Source organism: Neofelis nebulosa, chromosome 2, assembly GCF_028018385.1.
Source record: "Neofelis nebulosa isolate mNeoNeb1 chromosome 2, mNeoNeb1.pri, whole genome shotgun sequence".
NCBI classification, from domain to species: Eukaryota; Metazoa; Chordata; class Mammalia; order Carnivora; family Felidae; genus Neofelis; species Neofelis nebulosa.
In genome coordinates this window covers 178560712-178578346 of record NC_080783.1, presented here as the reverse complement: position 1 = coordinate 178578346, position 17635 = coordinate 178560712, and the positions used below count along the sequence as shown (strand labels likewise).

The following is a 17635-nucleotide window of genomic DNA, read 5'->3' as shown; positions in this document are numbered from 1 at the left end:
CCTGGGTGGCTCAGTCGGTTAAGCGTCCGGCTTCGGCTCAGGTCACGATCTCGCGGTCCGTGAGTTCGAGCCCCGCGTCAGGCTCTGTGCTGACAGCTCGGAGCCTGGAGCCTGCTTCAGATTCTGTGTCTCCCTCTCTCTCTGCCCCTCCCCTGCTCATGCTCTGTCTCTCTCTGTCTCAAAAATAAATAAAAACATTTAAAAAAATTAAAAAAAAAAAAAAAAAAGAGGCAGAGCCAAGATACAGAAATGGCTGGCTGGAAAGTTCACACCCTACCTGTACCCACACCCTCACTTCTCCAAACAGCATGTGCATCATCTGAGAGCTGTTTAGAACTGGGGTCTCACTCCAGCCCTACCAAACCAGAACCTGCATCTTAACAAGAGTCTCAGGAGATTCAAAAGCACATTCAGTTTGGAAAGCCTTGTCCTACTCCATGCTTTTGTGCGGCTCTTTTTTATACACGGGTTGTGCGGATTTCCTCCCTGGTGTGTTGCTTTTTCCTATCTGTTGTTCATTTTTCTATGGGCGGTGTGTCATTTTCTTACTGATTTATGGATTTCTTTATGCTGGATTTGAGTAAACTGTTACATGGGTTATACATCTCTCTCCAGACTATAGCTTGTCACTTGCTTAGAGTGACTTCTGCTGGCTCTCTCTGCCTTTTTTTGTTTTTTAAGATTTTTTGGAAGTTTATTTACTTTGAGAGAGAGACAGTGGGCAAACAGGGGAGAGGGGAGGGAGAGAGAGAGAGAGAGAGAGAGAGAGAGAGAGAGAATCCCAAGCAGGTTCCACACTGCCAGCACAGAGCCCGACAGGGGCCTCAAACCCATGAACTGTGAGATCATGACCTGAGCGGAAATCAAGTGTTGGATGCTCAACCACTCAGCTGACTGAGCCACCCAGGCACCCCATCCTTCTGCCTTTCTAAATCCACCTTTTGTGCCCAGATCCGGGTAAAAACCTCACTTGATAAAGACTTGACTCTCCCTCCTCCCTGGATTTACCTTTCCCTATATACCTTACCCTGTGGGATTCTGTCTTAGCCCAGCTGTGGCTAGGAGAGACCCCCTAGATGTGAGATCAGCAAACCTCAGCTTGTCAGACACACCGGGGTTTTCATCCCAACTCTGTCAGATTAGTACTATCTCATTTAAGGTGGCAAGTCACAGCCTCTCGCAATCTTTCCTCATCTGAAGGATGGAGATAAGGACACTTACCTCAAAGGGCTACGTGTATTATGAAGTAAGAGCCCCTATGTGAAAAGAGCTCCGCTCCCTGCAATATTGTTTCTGGAGGCCTTGGTTTGTTTACAATCACAGAGAGATCCGCTAGGACTGCTTCTCAGTCCAGTGCCCAACACTGAGTTGGAGAATGCTAATGGGTGCCACTATTACATGGACCCGGGAACCGGAGAGATCTCCTTCCAGATCCCCTTAGAGTGAGGCCTGGTCCCTGCCTCGGCATTTATCACTCCTCCCCTATAAGTTGGGGAGCGCTGGCTGTCCGTCTCTCCTCTCCGAGACTGTCTACGCCAAGGCTAGAATGGGAATAGCGGGTCCCAGCCTGCTTTCCTAGAAGAATGTTGTAAGCACCCATTTAACGTGATAGTGAGACTGCTCTGAAGGGCTTGGCAGAAGTGACAAACGCCATTGTGATAGATCTAAGCAGACACTTCTCCAAGATAGCATTGTGATATAGTTTAATGCAGATGATCCTCACGTTATTGAAGTTGACATACTTAAGCATTGTGATTCAACAGATGTGGGGCTCCAGCAATGACTGCCTGATGGTACATCTTGAGGTAACATTATCGAGCTTTTGTGGAAACCTCTCATGTCTAATCAGTCGCTGTTTTCTTTCTGCCCAAGCCTTCAATTATTGCTGTTCCCATGGTGCAGAACAATTCAAGTATAAAAAGCACACAGGAAACAGTAAAAAAACAAAAACAAACAAACAAAAAAACCCAGATAATTTAGAATTGAAGAAGCAAACAAAAATATTTTGCTCCTAAAATGACAAAGTAAAACTGTAGGTGAACTGGAATTTCAATAAAATCTTACAAAAAATGACAAAAGTTAGACATCCTTTAAACCAAGGATTCAGCAAACTTGAATGGGAAAAAAATTAAATCTTTATTTTCACTAACTTCTAACTGAAATCTATCATTTCCTTCAGTTATGAAATACAGGCAACAATCGACAGTATATGAGAAGTACCTGTGACTTTGTCACAATAGAAATCACAGACATTTAGAGATCATATTACAGTTGCTGCAGATATTTCAAAATAATAATTCGCAATCACTTTGAAATTACAGAGGTTTTAGAACCACCACTAGACCTTAATTTATGTGTTAATAAAGAAATAGCTATATACACAACCACAACATTTCAAAAGTCTCTTAAGAACTATATTTTAACATCATTAGTGTCCTTTGCAGTCCTTCATATTTAGTTTTATGCATTTGAAAACACTGTTCTAAGGAGCCCACAGTCTTCACCAGATCGCCAAGAAGGCCCACGGCCTGAACAGGGTTAAGAACGCCTGCTCTAAACAAGTAAGTCATCAACATCACAGGAAGAGAGCACTTAATTTGAAATGTATGGAGCTGACTTCAACAATCACAACTTTCAGAAAAGGTATATACACTGTACCTCCCAGTATAGTTATCGCAAGGAGTCAGAAAATGCACATTCATCGTACAATCTAGCTTCTCACAGAAGTCTGCATTTTCCACTATTTCAATCTCCATTACTGTACATACCTCCACCCCCAGACTCTAGAACAAGTGGTCAAGGAAAGAAAGATAAAAAAAGGTAACTCAAATGTTGATGATACTCAAATGTAAACATGACACCCTTAGCAACTGGAAAGCTTGTGGGAGGGGCTCAGGAGCACACTGGGTTGGAAGAGACTGGGTTGGCAAACCTAGAATTTGAGGATGGTGAGAAGTTGACCTAGCATTGCAGTTTAAAAATGTAGCCCAACGTTAAGTCTGGTAAGAAGCTTGGGCTTCATGGAACAGCCTTCCCAGTTGGCTTGGTAACACTTAGCTTGTGACCAGGACCCAGAGACCGGTTCTAGGGTTTACCATCCAAACAGTATGTGGAGGGGCAGAGAGACTTAGAGATAAGGACTCAAAAATATATGTGAAGTAAAATGAAACAGGATTATTGGGCATTAAAAAAAAAAAGAACTCTGGGAAAGGAATGGAATTTCCCATTTTGGTGTGGCTGAATAAGTACGTAATTTAATAGATTCTAGAGGTTACTACAGAACCGCTATTGTTGGCTTCTGAACTTGCCCCTCTGGTCTATCCTCAACGTTGTTGTCAAGTGAATCTGTTCTAAAACGCTATAACTTGCTTCAAACCTTCCTATGGCTTTCTGTCATGCTCAGGATCAAGTCTGGGTTTAAGAAGGTCCTTTATTATTTTGCCCGCCCAGCACCATCTATCGTTATGGTTTTGCGTACTCTGTCTCAACCCACCGACCAATTTGCAGTCCTCACATGTCTAGGTCTTTGTGCGCACTGCTCCCACTGCTTGGGATACTTCTTTGTCTGGCTTTCCTCTCTCCTCCAGGTTTAAGCTTGGATACGACTTCCTCCCACAAATTAAGGTTGGGGGTCTTCCCATAGTACTTCTATGCTTATCTGCTCATAGCCCTTATCACATTAATAGTCATCTCCTTCCCCAGACTTTGAGCAACCAGTCTTGTTTGTTGCTAAAGTCCTATCACCTGGCATAGGGCCTGACACTCAGGCTCTCAAGTGGTTGTTGGATGGTTACACTGTGAATCGGGAACAGGATCCCTGCACAAAATCACTGCCATGATGTGTGTGTGTGGCGGGGGTGGGGGTGGGGGTTGGGACTCAGATGAGACTGTTTTATAGATTGCTCCAAAAGTGAGGGGGACTGGTTAATTTTATCAGAAAAGGTCTAGAAACCTTTAGGTCAAGATTCCCAATATATGCCCTAGGATACACAACAGCTCATAAAAATCCTAACAGAGCTATTTTATATATTACAAAAATCATAATGGAAATGGCACATATATCTGAGATAAAGCCAGACCAATAACAAAGGATAAAATTGTTTGCTTTTGGTTAGACTATCAGCTCAGAGTAAAACAGGTTTCACATGATGATCGAAAGCTCAGGTCGGCTGATAATGTATCATAGGAATTTCTGAGACAGGATTGATAGGCCAGATAATCTGGCCATTTCTAATTTCCTGGGGAAAAAAGTGTATCCTAAACAAAAGATGTCCATAAAGTTTTGTGAAAAGATTGGGATTCTTGGGGCTTACATTCTTCATTATAGGGAATACTAGTCTCTGTAACTGCCTGAGTTAGTATGTGTCTTAGACCAGGGACCTGATCCAAGATCTTTGGAGTGTGGGGAGTTTGAGTCATAGACTCAAGGCTCTTGATAATTTGTCCAGGGCCAAGACAAGATTCTCAAGAAGATGCCGTGTGGTAGGAAAGAAGGTGCTGCCTGTCTCATGGCAACAAGTGAAGATGGGCCCATCCAACAAGGGCTAAACTTTATTGATTTATTTTTTAAGTTTATTTATTTTGAGAGAGAGAGGGAGGGCCAGAGAGAAAGGGAGAGAGAGAGAATCCCATGCAGGCTCCGCACCGACAGCATGGAGCCCAACGCGGGGCTTGAACCCATGAACCCGTGAGATCATGATCTGAGCCGAAATCAAGAGTTGGAGGCTTAACCAACTGAGACACCCCGATGCCCCAAAAGGGCTAACTTTAAAAGAAGGAAAAAAAAAAAAAAAAAAAAAGAAGGAACTGGTTTCGTTGCTTCTTTTGGAATTTCAAGTCAAACATTTTTATGTTGTGTGTATTTTGTTGGGGGGGGGGGCAGTTTTTTTTTTTAAGATAACTCTTTCCGAAAATGTCTTTTTGGTTTCATACTAAAATAAAAAGTCAGAACACAAATATTTGCATGCCTACTAAATAACAGGAATGATTGGGTATTTCCACATATATGGAAATGTCTCATACACAAGAGGGGATAGTTTGTCTAAACTTGGATCGATACTTTCAAGAGGAGAGTGTCTCCGGGGTACCTCATTCGAGAAGCAAAGAGAATTAGGACCAAGAGAAGGTGGGAGAATCTAGGACAACTATCCAGTTGCTCCGTCTTATCTACGCATTCCTTTGTAGTGTTTTATAAGGAAGGCCCTCCCTAACAGTGGGTTCTCAGGCTACTATAAATTTGCATCATCTGGTGTACTTCCCTCGCAGCATGCTTCACTGGATGCATCACAATAAAACCTGTGCCTGACTAAGGAACATTAAGTATGTACCATGGGTGGGAAAGTAAGACCACTGTGTGTGTTTTTAGATAACTCCAATCTATTCCTCAGGTTTTTCAACTGTTTTCTACAAAAAATAAGAAAGAGACAATGACTGCTCGACAACTGCTTAATAATTCCTTCCTTCTACCCGTTCTGGATGTGTTCGCATACTTTCAAACCCTCTGTCTTTCAAATCTAGACAAACTATTTTAAAAAATAAAACCCATCATTTTATGACCAAAGTGTCACTTGATTAGTTAACCCTATTTTCTTCTGACTCAGAGAAAGCTGATGACTCGGCTGGAAGGTAAGCGTGTGACTCACTCTGCAGAGTGCTGGCACGCAATGCCCTATGAGTAGGGAAAGTAGTGGTCTGCAAAGTTCTTTAACATTCCGTGGTATAATGACACAGAATTATGTTCGGACTGTGGTGTACTATGTCGCCTAATGTCACTCTTCTTTTTAAATCTGAATTATTGTAGGTTAAAGGAATGATGATAACAACAGTCTTTGACAAGTGAAATCTATACTTAATTCTGCATCCCAAAGAGTCTAATTCTTACCATCAACATGAAAGGTTTTCTCTGAAACTTATACTTGATATGCTTTCTAACACAGAAAAATCGTTTTTTGGAACTACTCATCCAGCAAAAACTCTATAGCCTATACAAAATAACATAAAATGAACTTCTGAGAGAGTCATTTTTGCTTCAGTTTGTTCTCTGATCATATTATATAGCGACAGACATAGAACATTTCCTAATTCTTTTCTAGGTTGGGTTGGGGTGAAAGGGGAAGATCTGGAAAATCAAGAGTATATTAACTCAAATTTTGGCACATAATTATTCAAATAAAATTTTAATGACTTCAGTCAACACAACTGAAAATGTAGTGTCATAAAGGGCATTTCCTGCTAAATTTCAAAATACAGCTTGTGGGCCATTTCTGAGCAGAAGCATCAAATCCTACCGAGTATTCAGTTTATTAACTAAGACGACAGATACTATCATGGTAGGAGGAGGGGAAGAGCAATGATCAACTCACACAATTTGGCTAAGAAAAAAAAACAAACAAAACAATGTAAATAATAAAATAGCTACAGATATTAGTAAAATAAAAATGCAATCTCAAATATCTGTCTCTTAAATTACTAGAAAAGAAATTACAGATAAAGTTACAGCAAATACAGTCTTCACAGATCTGGGTAACTTTATTTGCAGTTTATAGTGATTTTTAAGCCCTATATCCAATGAAACCATTTTTAAAAGCTCTATGAGGAAGGGAAATGTAGATGTCTATTACCCTTTACTTTAAAAAAGAAAAAAAAAAGCTTAAATTTCTGAATGAGCAAGATTCACTTTTGCAGGTAGAGGCCCTGCTTCTTCATGGTCTTCAGCTTTAGATCTAACAACCACCAGAGAGGAAGCTGGATATCTGTTTAGCTTTTGTTCGTTCACAAATTCCAAGTCACCATAGATACTCAGCTTCTGCAAAAGAAAATCAATGCGCATTACAATAGTTAAGAACCTCTCTGAGTACATCCTCAAATAGTAATTTAATCTACAGGTATTTGGTAAAACAGAAACAAAAACTCTACCGACGTCCTCAAGAATGAAGAATGCTTTTACTCAATGTTACTGATAAGTGATTCAGCTCCCAATGGATGGCCAAAGAAAATTTTTCCACAGGTCCCAGCTTAAAATACATAGAGGTATAGCAACTGAGTATCAAGAAAAATTGCTCAGGTTTCAGTGGCATTAGTGTGGTCAAACCAAGAGCACTGATTCTGGATATTTGATATGTCAGGCAATTGATTCCTTTAAGATCTTAGTTCTCTGAATGAGATGTGGGGTAAGTTTTAACTTGACACATTGAAAAAGGATATTTTTAAAAAGCTATGAGTAGAATAAAGGATATACATGAAACACTTTAACATCGATAGAAAGGTCTTCAGAAATATATAAAAAGCTCCTCAAATTGTTACTATCATATTCAAGAAGATATTGCCAACAAAAGAATGAAAGCATAAAACAGAATCAATGTAAATATCATAAAACTCACTGGAGTATAATGGCAACATTAATATCTTTTCAGAGTAGGCCTATTTAGACTAGGTCTATCTCCTAAAGGCAGAAAAGCAAAGTGAGAAGTTTTTACTAAATAATGGGTAGTTTTGTTAAGTCATACAGCAACAAACCTCTGAATCTATCAGTTAAAAATTGAAGTGCTGGGGCGCCTGGGTGGCTCAGTTGGTTAAGCGGCCGACTTCGGCTCGGGTCATGATCTCACAGTCCGTGAGTTCGAGCCCTGCATCGGGCTCTGTGCTGACAGCTCAGAGCCTGGAGCCTGTTTCAGATTCTGTGTCTCCCTCTCTCTGACCCTCCCCTGTTCATGCTCTGTCTCTCCCCGTCTCAAAAATAAATAAAACGTTAAAAAAATTTGTTTAAAAAAAAAAAAATTGAAGTGCTGATGCTATTGACAGGGAAATTGACTACATTATAAAGCAAAACCACCTAGAAGTACTTGATGTTGGAAAGGTACTTTTACTTTTTATTTATTTTTTTTATAAAATTTTTTAATGTTTTTATTTTTATACTTGAAGGAGAGAGAGAGACAGAGAGTGAGCGGGGGAGAGGCAGAGAGAGAGGGACACACAAATCTGAAGCAGGCTCCAGGCTTCAAGCTGTCAGCACAGAGCCCAATGCAGGGCTCCAACTCACGAACCGTGAGATCATGACTTGAGCCGAAGTCAGACGCTTCACCGACTGAGCCACCCAGGCACCCCAGAAAGGTACTTTTAAAAGATGCTGAATAAAGAGCACTTTCGTGAGGTTAAGTATCTATGAATACTACTACATGCTATAACATGGATGAGCCCTGGAAACATTATGGTAGGTGAAAGAGGTCATTCATAAGAGACCACATTTTGGGTGTCTATGGCTCAGGGTGGTGGTGGTAGTGGTGGTGGTTGGGAGGCAGTGGGGAGAGACTACTAATAAGTAGGACGTTTCTTTCTGGGGTGATGAAAATGTTCTACAAGAGATCGTCACGATGGTTGTTTACTTGAACGTGTTTCAGATGTAGCCTGCTGCCTATGGTTGCAAGGCAACAACTATTCTACAACAAGGAGGCAGCCCAGTACCTTACACTTTTCCAGTAAGGGAGTATCTTCCAGACAAATTCAGTGGTTGATGGACTGGACATAAATCTGATATGCTGTGGCCTCCCCTTAAACCCCAGAACTAACAGGCGCTAATTTGCTCTGGGGCACGGCGAGAGAGATACTTTCACGACCCTAACGGCATTTAGACCTTGAAGCAGTGACCAGGACCAGTTTCAGTGATCTCAAACATCCACGTGGAAGAAGCTACCTAGAACAGGGTAAAAGTGTAAAATGTGTGCAGAGAAATGAATGGGAGTATATGGACACTCTGTAACCAGTAGGTATACTGATTTTGTGACTACTCTGAACTCTCAAATTCCAATTAAATATAAGGGTACAACAGAGAGCTTTTCAAAAGTGTTAACTTGGTAAGTTTACCATCCAAGTATCCTTTATGAAAAACAACTACTTAAGAAAGTACTCCAGCAAAATAAAAGAATTCAAGAAAGCAAAACACACCGAATACGAGAAACAGTAGCAGTTGAGATGACTTAGAAAATGAGAAGAAGGCTAGAACAAAACAATAAAAGGTTCCATTAAGCAAAGATATTTGGGAGATTCTCTTGGGAAAATTTTAAGTAATTCAGGTTTACATTTGCTTTTATGTGACTCTAATCACCACTGTATTTGGTTCTATTTTGCATATTTACATAATCATATTGTAAATGCTATCTACTGGATTTTAATGTTTTTAATATTTTTTTAAAGTTTTTATTTATTTATTTTGAGAGATACAGAGAGAATATGATCAGGGGAGTGGCAGAGAGAGAGAGGAAGAAAGGAGAATCCCAAGCAGGCTCCATGCTGTCAGCACAGAGTCTGACGAAAACTCACAAACTGTGAGATCATGACCTGAGCTGAAATCAAGAGCTGGAAGCTTAACCGACTGAGCCACCCAGGCACCCTATTTTTATTTTTGAGAGAGAGTGAGAGAGAGCGAGAGCACACATGTAGGGGTGGGGGGGTGGGTGGGCGGAGGGGCAGAGAGAGAGGGGGACAGAGGATCTGAAGCAGGCTGTGCACTGACAGAGAGCCTGATGTGGGGTCTACCGAACCATGAGATCATGACCTAAGCCAAAATCGAACACTTACCGACTGAGCCACCCAGGCGCCCCTGGATTTTAATTTTTCAAACTAATCTATTAGAAAAGCACAGAGGGATATATAAATAATTAATATTTACATTTTATTGTCAAGGGTCATAATAACTAATGAAAACTGAGAGAGAGACTACGGGAAGAAAGGAGAAGGTAAGGAAGTATGAGGAGTTCAAGTAAATCACTAGAAGTGTACAAAATTCACATTACAAAAACAAGAGCATGGAGAGACAAGGTGAGGTGGGACAGAGTATAAGTGAACCAAGTTCCTCATTCTTCAGTAGGAAGACCTTAGATGATGCCTGAAGTTGATAAAACAAAAAATGGAAGATAAAATAGAAGATCAAAGACAAAAATAAAAACGGAAGATAAAATTAAAAAGTGGCAGCTACTTGGAAAAATTGTTAAACTATTAACTGGTTTATCTGAGAAGTGAAGAAAAGGAAGACAATTTAATTCACATGCATTAGCACTTCTACAAGTTAAAAAGTAAATTAATAAATATGTATTTGGGTTTTAGGCCTCGTTCTGCCACTAACCAACCAGTTATGGGATCGTGGATAAGCTACTTAAATCTCTCAAAACTCAGTTTCTTAACAGAATTTGCATTTAAAAGCTGTGGCATTTACACTGTTTTCTGATTTTCTGACTCTTATCAGACTTAGTACTTCAGAACAGCATGGTTTTTGGTCTTTTTTAAGTTAAAAAAATAATGCTTATTACAGTTTTTTATTTTTTTTAAATTTATTTACTTTTAGAGAGAACACAAGCAGGGGAGGGGCAGAGAGACAGGAAGAATCCCAAGCAGGCTCTGTGCTGACTGTGCAGAGCCTGACTTAAGGCTTGAATTCAGGAAACTACGAGATCATGACCTGAGCTGAAATCAAGAGTCTGATGCTTAACTGACTAAGCCACCCAGGTGCCCCCTTATTACAGTTTAAGACATATTTACTCTACTTCCCCGGTCTTGGAAGCCTTTATCATTCCATCTGGATCATAATATTCTCAATTGTATCTCTAGTGCCTTGAACAGAGCTTGGCACTTATCAAGTTACTCATAAATGTATGTGATATACTAACATGAATGTTATTAGGAGTCTTCTAAAAGCCTTTTTTCTTCGTAGAAAACTGCATCTTATTTTGCAGTTAGAATTCTGAACAAAATAAACAAAACCCCCCACAACATACATCCAAACCTAATGTCAAATGTGGGAAGAAATAGGGTTTGAGGCCCTTGGATACTGCCTTAGAAAGACAGGAGAGGAAAAAAACCCACTAGGTATCAGCAGAGGGAACGAGGTAGCCCAGAGCCACTCAGGGCTACTAGGAGAGCCATGGGGACACTATGCTGAGGGCACAACTTCTGCAAGCAGAAACTCCTCATCTACTTCTTTTTTTTTTTTTTTTTTAATTTTTTTTTAACGTTTATTTATTTTTGAGACAGAGAGAGACAGAGCATGAACGGGGGAGGGTCAGAGAGAGAGGGAGACACAGAATCGGAAACAGGCTCCAGGCTCTGAGTGGTCAGCACAGAGCCTGACACGGGGCTTGAACTCACGGACCGCGAGATCATGACCTGAGCCGAAGTCGGGACGCTTAACCGACTGAGCCCCCCAGGCGCCCCCTCATCTACTTCTTCCATGCGGGAGGCATCCTCGTCACCCTCAAGGGGAGGCTCTCATCAGGAAGAGCAGCACTGGGTTCCTGTGCCGCCACTTCATGTGTATCAATGCCCGGGCCTAGTCTGACCATGAGGTAGAGACAGCTGGAGTGGGCCTGGGGATCCTCAAGTGGCAGGCCAGAAGACAGGAGTGGAGTTTCAAATACCAGCGCCACCAGACCCTTGACAACCGTATCATTCTTATGTGCCTCTGCCTTTTGGTGCAGTGTCTGCACAACGGGGTGGTCAGTGTTAAGCTCCAGGGGCTTTCTGGCCATCCTATTGCCCATTGTAGAGTTATCCCAAAGTGCCTGGGATATGATCTGTTCCGCGTTAGCTAAGTGCATTAGTCATAATGCAGCAGGGTGAAGACGTAAGCCTACTGGAATCTGTCACCTTCTTATCCAAGATTTCTTTCATGAGTTTGCAGAGGTTCTCAAACTTGGCCTTACTCTCCTCCATTTTCTTCTCCTCCTCTTCATTCTCAGGTAGCTCACGCCCTCCTTGGTAACTGAGACCAGACTTTTCACATCAAACTCCTTGAGCTGCTACGTGCAGTATAGTCAGTAGGCTCAGTCATCTACCTTGAAGCCCTGCTTCCACATTTGCTCCACAAGAGCAGAGTTGACAACCTGCTCTTTGTTCTCACCAGTGATGTAACAGATGGACTTCTGGGTCTCCTTCATGTGAGAGACATCTTTTGACAGAGAACTCACCTCATCTCTAGACTGGGAGGTGTGACAGTGCAGCAGCTCGGAAAGGAGTTGCCAATTAGTCAAGTCTCGAAGAATTCCAAGTTTTAACTTTTTAGAGATTGGCTCATACAATTTCTTATAATTCTCCTTGTCTTCTGCCAGCTCAAAGAAGAACTCAAGGCACTTATTGACAATGCTTTTGCAAATGACCTTCGAGATTTTGCTCTGCTGCATTCTCAGGAGATGCTGAGGGGCAGGTACTCAGAGGCAACCACAACCATGGATGAAGTTGAGATACTCCCATAGCAACTCATCACAGCTGTTCATAATGAACAGATGGCAGATGGAGAATTTGTTATTTTTCTTTTTACTCTTGCTTTCGGAGGTCAAAAGGGGCCCAACAGGGGACGAACAGCAATGCTCTGAATTCCAATTCATCTTCTAGAGGTAAGTGCTTGATTACCAAGCGGTCTTCCCAGTCATTGGTAAGGCTCTTGTAGAACTCTGCATATTTCTCCTGGGTGGTATCATCAGGTTTATGGTCCAAATGGGCTTAGTCTTGTTCAGTTCTTCCTGACAAATATATTTCTCCTTAGTCTTGTTTTCTTTTTGTTGTCCTTCCTGCTATCATCCTCCTCATCTGAGCCTACATCTCCAGTCTTTGGCTTCCCCTCATTATCCTTATCTTCTTTCTCACCTTTCTCTTCCTCTGCCTCATTATCAATGATTTCTCTCTCTTGTTCCTTCTCCAAATAAAGGGTGATAACATAACCTATGAACTGTGAGTGCTTCTTCACCACTTCTTTGACCTGACTCTCCGAAGTACTGTGTCCGGTCTTAAGGCAGAGGATCACTTCGGTAGCCTAGCCAATGGGCTCACCATGGTCTGCATGTATAGTGAAGGAGACTCCAGCAGAAGATTCCCAAGCATACTGCTCATCATCATTGTGCTTTGTGATCACAACCACCTTCTCTGCTACCAGGGAGGCAGAATAAAAGCCAACACCAAACTGTCCAATCATGGCGATGTCTGCACCAGCCTAAAGAGCCTCCGTAAATGCTTTAGTACCTGACTTGGCAATGGTTCCCAAATTACTTATGAGGTCAGCTTTGGTTATGCCAACCTGTGTCCACCAGAGTCAGCGTTATGTTCCTTGGGACTGGGATGTCAATTTTCAACTTTTTAGCACTGTCCAACTTGGAAGGGCCTGTTAGGCTCTCATAGTGAATCTGGTTCAAAGCATCAGAAGCATTACTGATCAACTCCCAAAGGAAAACTTCCTTTTTGGAATAAAAAGTATTGATGACAAGAAATAAGAATCAGGCAATTTCTGCCTGGAAGGCAAAAGTCTCCATCTTCTCCACTCCATGGTATACTACTTCAGGCACCATAAAGGAGAAAAGCTACACGCACTACAGACCAGGGCGGGCAGGGACTGTGTCTGGCTCACACTCTGCAACAAGGCTGCATAGGAGTTGCTCAAGAGAGATAAAACCCTTTCTAACTGACCGCATGAAATCAGAGTATTACGATCTTGAAAAATAAGAAAAAAGGAAGCACACAGATGGGAACACTGAACAGCATCTATATCACCATCTGTTGCAACAGAAAATTTCCCTCTGATCTCTAGGAATGAATAATCCAATACTGCTACATCCTGATCTCACATGTCAAGTTTGACCTTCCTGACAAGGGCCACTATGAATGACGACTCTTTATCTTAAATGGATAGCTCAACAAGAGAAAGCGTCATGCCATGAAATTTCAAAATGACATAAAAAATGTGAAACAGGAAAAAAGGAGAGAAAAGAGAATCAAAATCTTTATAAATGACACTGCTTTAAGATCAACCAAACAAATGAAATTCTTTGCCAACTCTTTCTGGTCATTATAATCAAATGATAAATGATGAGTACCTACTATGTGCAAAGCAGGCTAAAGATAAATTATTACAGAGCTTTCCTAAATAAGAAAAACAAGGCTGCTAGTAAGTTCCTAAGACCACACTCTTGACCTTTATTACCACCATTTTAAGCTTTGTTTGTAGTGACCGAAAAGGAAGCATTTTATATTTCATGTTTGAGCTCTCAGATACCAGATCAGTACTGAAGAGAGACTCTCAGCAGGCTTATGATTTCCTACAAACACACAGGATTATATATGTAAGTAATTTAACAACATATAAGTAACATGGCTCACACGTGAGTTATACTTGTGGAACTTAAAATGAAGTCTCCTGTTACTATGGAGAGGGGTCAGAAATAATTTGTGTTTCAATAATAAAATCAACAAAAAGGCTTTATGAAAGTAAAGTTTTAAAATAGGTGGCTTTTGGCCAAGAAAACCGAGTAATTTTTCTAGTACTAAGTTTTCAGCTATTTTTTACAGTAAATAGAGGAACAAATACAGGGACAGAGATATTTTGAAACAAGAACAAAATATTAACGATATGTATTAAAAATTATTATTAAAAATTTTTTAACGTTTATTTATTTTAGAGACAGAGAGAGCACAAGCGGGGGAGGGGCAGAGAGAGCCAGAGACAGAATCAGAAGCAGGCTCCAGGCTCTGAGCTGTCAGCATGGAGCTCGACGCAGGGCTTGAACCCACAAACCATGAGATCATGACCTGAGCCAAAGTCGGACGCTTAGCCGACTGAGCCACCCAGGTTTCCCAATATTAAAAATTATTTGTGCTGAAAAGAAATCTGCTAAAATGGAAACACCATGATAGTTTTGGATGGTGACTGACTTTTTTGTTTCTTTATATGTACTTTACAAATTTCGACAGTAAATATATGCAATTTTTATAATGAGAAAACAACAGTTAAAACTACATTATTACTTAGCCAAAGTGTGGTTTCGCATTACAAAGTAAAGCCTAAGAGCAGAGAATCTAAGCGGCTGTTTTCCACACGTTTTTCTAGAAAATCTATTTTCTTAGAAAAGCACAGGTCCTTTGAAGATGGAGCCATAATTTTGATTGTTAAGGATATGCAGTAGAGTTCTAGAGAGGGGTGAGAAAGTAACATCCATATGGCAGGTATCTGGGGGGAATATACCAGCTGCCCACAGGACTCTGCGTGGTGCTGATGCCTTAGGTTTTATGATCACAAGCATGTGGGGGCATATGTGGCAACAAGTGAGGTGTTTCCTCAAAGAACTTGGAAAACAGGAGAGAAAATTTCTCACAGAATTAAAGCTATACAATCAAAACAAAATTTATCAGAGCAGAGACAACATCTGAACAGAAGAGAAGATCAAGAGTCATCTAAAAGGGAGGGAAAGAGCCCCAGGTCTATAAGATGTAACCAAAGCCACGATGAGAAGCGGTCATCTCCACTAAGTCAAATAAGGCGATAAGAGAGGAAAAACTATGAAATGTCCACCTATGAACTGTTTGGATAGGAGAGAATTTGAAGATCCTGGCGCAAAAACATGAACCACGTGGTCTGGGTGGTATCTATCTTCCTAGTGTCAAAGAGGTCCCACGGGGAGATCAGTCCTGAGATGAACCACATAATCAACCCTGCTGTTTATGATTTCAGGCTAACTAAAGACACTTCAGGGTACTAGCTTTGGAGTCAGATTCCCCGGGTTTAAATTCTGGTTCCACCACTACTGGTAGGTGACACTGGGGAAATTAAACACTCTCTTTTACAGTCTTCCTACCTGGGAAATGGGAATGATAACAACAGCCATCTCACAGAGTTTCTGAAAGGACTCCATGTGCCAATTCAGGTAAAACACCTAGAAGGGTGTCTGCGAGAAAGTGCTCAATGTCAGTCAGGCCTGGGGACCAGGATCCAGCTTGTGGTGGACTTACAAAGTACATTCTGCCTGAGGCCAGCCATTCAGTCCTTCTTGGCAATCTCCAGACCAATCTCTATGGAATTTTGGGGATTCCAGACCAATCTCTATGGAATCTCTATGGGGAGTAAGGAGAAGGAGCTGTGCTGACATACAAAAAGCAAGGAACGAAGTGCCACAGGGTGGGTGGGGATCAACAAAGATTTAGTAATAGAGGTTTGTAGCTTTGTTGTCACGAGGGTTTAGAGAGAGCATGGGGCAGCTCTAAAGGAACAGGCCAAGGCATTCCTATGTTACATAAGTAATTTCGGTTTTATCAAGAATAAAAAAATGATTAAAATATGGACAACAGAACTGAACAAGAACACAAGTAGATAATGTAGCCAGAGGATGTTATTAGTATGTTCATATCATAAACAGATGAGTTCTATAGAAATTTACTCATTCTCTAATACTTCCACAGTTCAAGGTTCTTCCTAATCCTAACTTTATTCATTTTAATTTCCTAAGTTCTTTTAATTAAGTCAATTCCTTACAGTCCGTCACTGACAGCTTATTCTTGCCTGTACTTCGGAAAATTATCCACCCTCCTCTCCCTGCTAACCTATACCTTACTAGCCATTTTCCAAAATTCAGGTCAAGACCCCCATTATCCAAAAGCCCTCCCTGACAGTCTCTGCACATAGACTGTGCTTTCCTTAACACTTTATACGTTTCCTATTTGTGCCACCTTATTAGCCATGGGAAAGGTGGTATGTATACAGGAAAAAAAACAGGAGTCGCAAGTCAAAAGACATGAGCTGAATTCCAGCCTCAATAGTTTCATAGCTGTGCAAATCCAGGAAAGTCACCTAGACTTTGTAAGCCTATTTACTCATCTACAAAATGGATAAGAAAACCTGCTCCAGAGTATTGCTAGACATAGAAGATACATGAAAATATTTTGTACATTTTAAAGAACTCTATAAATGTTAGTTACCAACATTATCCTGTCCCAGTTTCTAGCTGCTTGTATCACACAGTATCTTAATAAAAAATATGAAATATCGTAATCATTACTCATGTGTAACCTTATATTAAATAAAACCTATCTTTAAAAACTACCTTTCTATTCTACCTAGATAAGGCTATTATTGCTCAAGCACCATGGTAGGCACATCCTAACTATTTATTCGATTCTATTTTAATTTCTCTTTCTTCTTGTAAGTCTTTTTCTATTACACTTTGGAGGCACAGGAAAACTAAAGTTTCTTTCAGTTGGATTTGATGTCAACAGACATTATTATTCTCTATAAAGTCACATAAATAACTTTCTTTTCTTGAAAGCTAAGTTGAGTCACCAAATTATAGCCTTTTCCGCAAACAAAAATCCTTTACACAGTTAGGTTTCTCGGGCCAGTTAAATTTTAATTACCAAGGAAGTCACAATCGTCTTCCACCTCTGTCAGGGTTAGATAACAGCACACAGTAACTCAAAACCAAATACTCCAGCCATGTCACTTCTAAAGCAGCAATTCCTGCTGAACATCTGTGGCAATTAATTTAAAATTTTAAGTAGTTCTACAAGTCTTCCTTCTTATGTATCACCTTAGAAACTGGTATCACCAGGTTCTCTCTATGCTCAAAAAACCAGGGAAAGAGAGAGACACCTTACTCAAACCAGCCAACATATGTGTCACTCTGGTAGCATCACAGAGAACTGGGAACAGTGATTCTTCTGCTGCAAACCTGCCATTTCCATGTGTGCCGACACGCATCTGTGTGATTAAAACCACCTAATCTTCTCTCATTCTATTAACAGAAAGGCCTTGTTCCTCTAGTTAACAAATAAGGCGTTCAAAACGGTAAATCATATGGCTCATACTTCAAACGGCCAAAGGGTTGGAATTAAA

General features: G+C 40.8%; 1 protein-coding gene and 1 pseudogene across 4 annotated transcripts in view; both read right to left on the bottom strand.

Annotated features, from left to right (window-relative positions):
- Positions 1-6160: 6160 nt before the first annotated feature.
- The window catches only part of TMEM59 (transmembrane protein 59), a 28033-nt gene continuing 16558 nt past the window's right edge, over positions 6161-17635 (bottom strand). For all 4 annotated transcript variants that reach the window (XM_058695900.1, XM_058695904.1, XM_058695909.1 and 1 more), the window contains one exon: positions 6161-6805. In XM_058695900.1, coding sequence (XP_058551883.1) covers positions 6650-6805 — 156 coding nt within the window. In that variant the 3' untranslated portion in view covers positions 6161-6649. The remainder of the gene's footprint in view (positions 6806-17635) is intronic.
- LOC131492135 (heat shock protein HSP 90-beta-like) lies at positions 9406-17634 on the bottom strand (annotated as a pseudogene).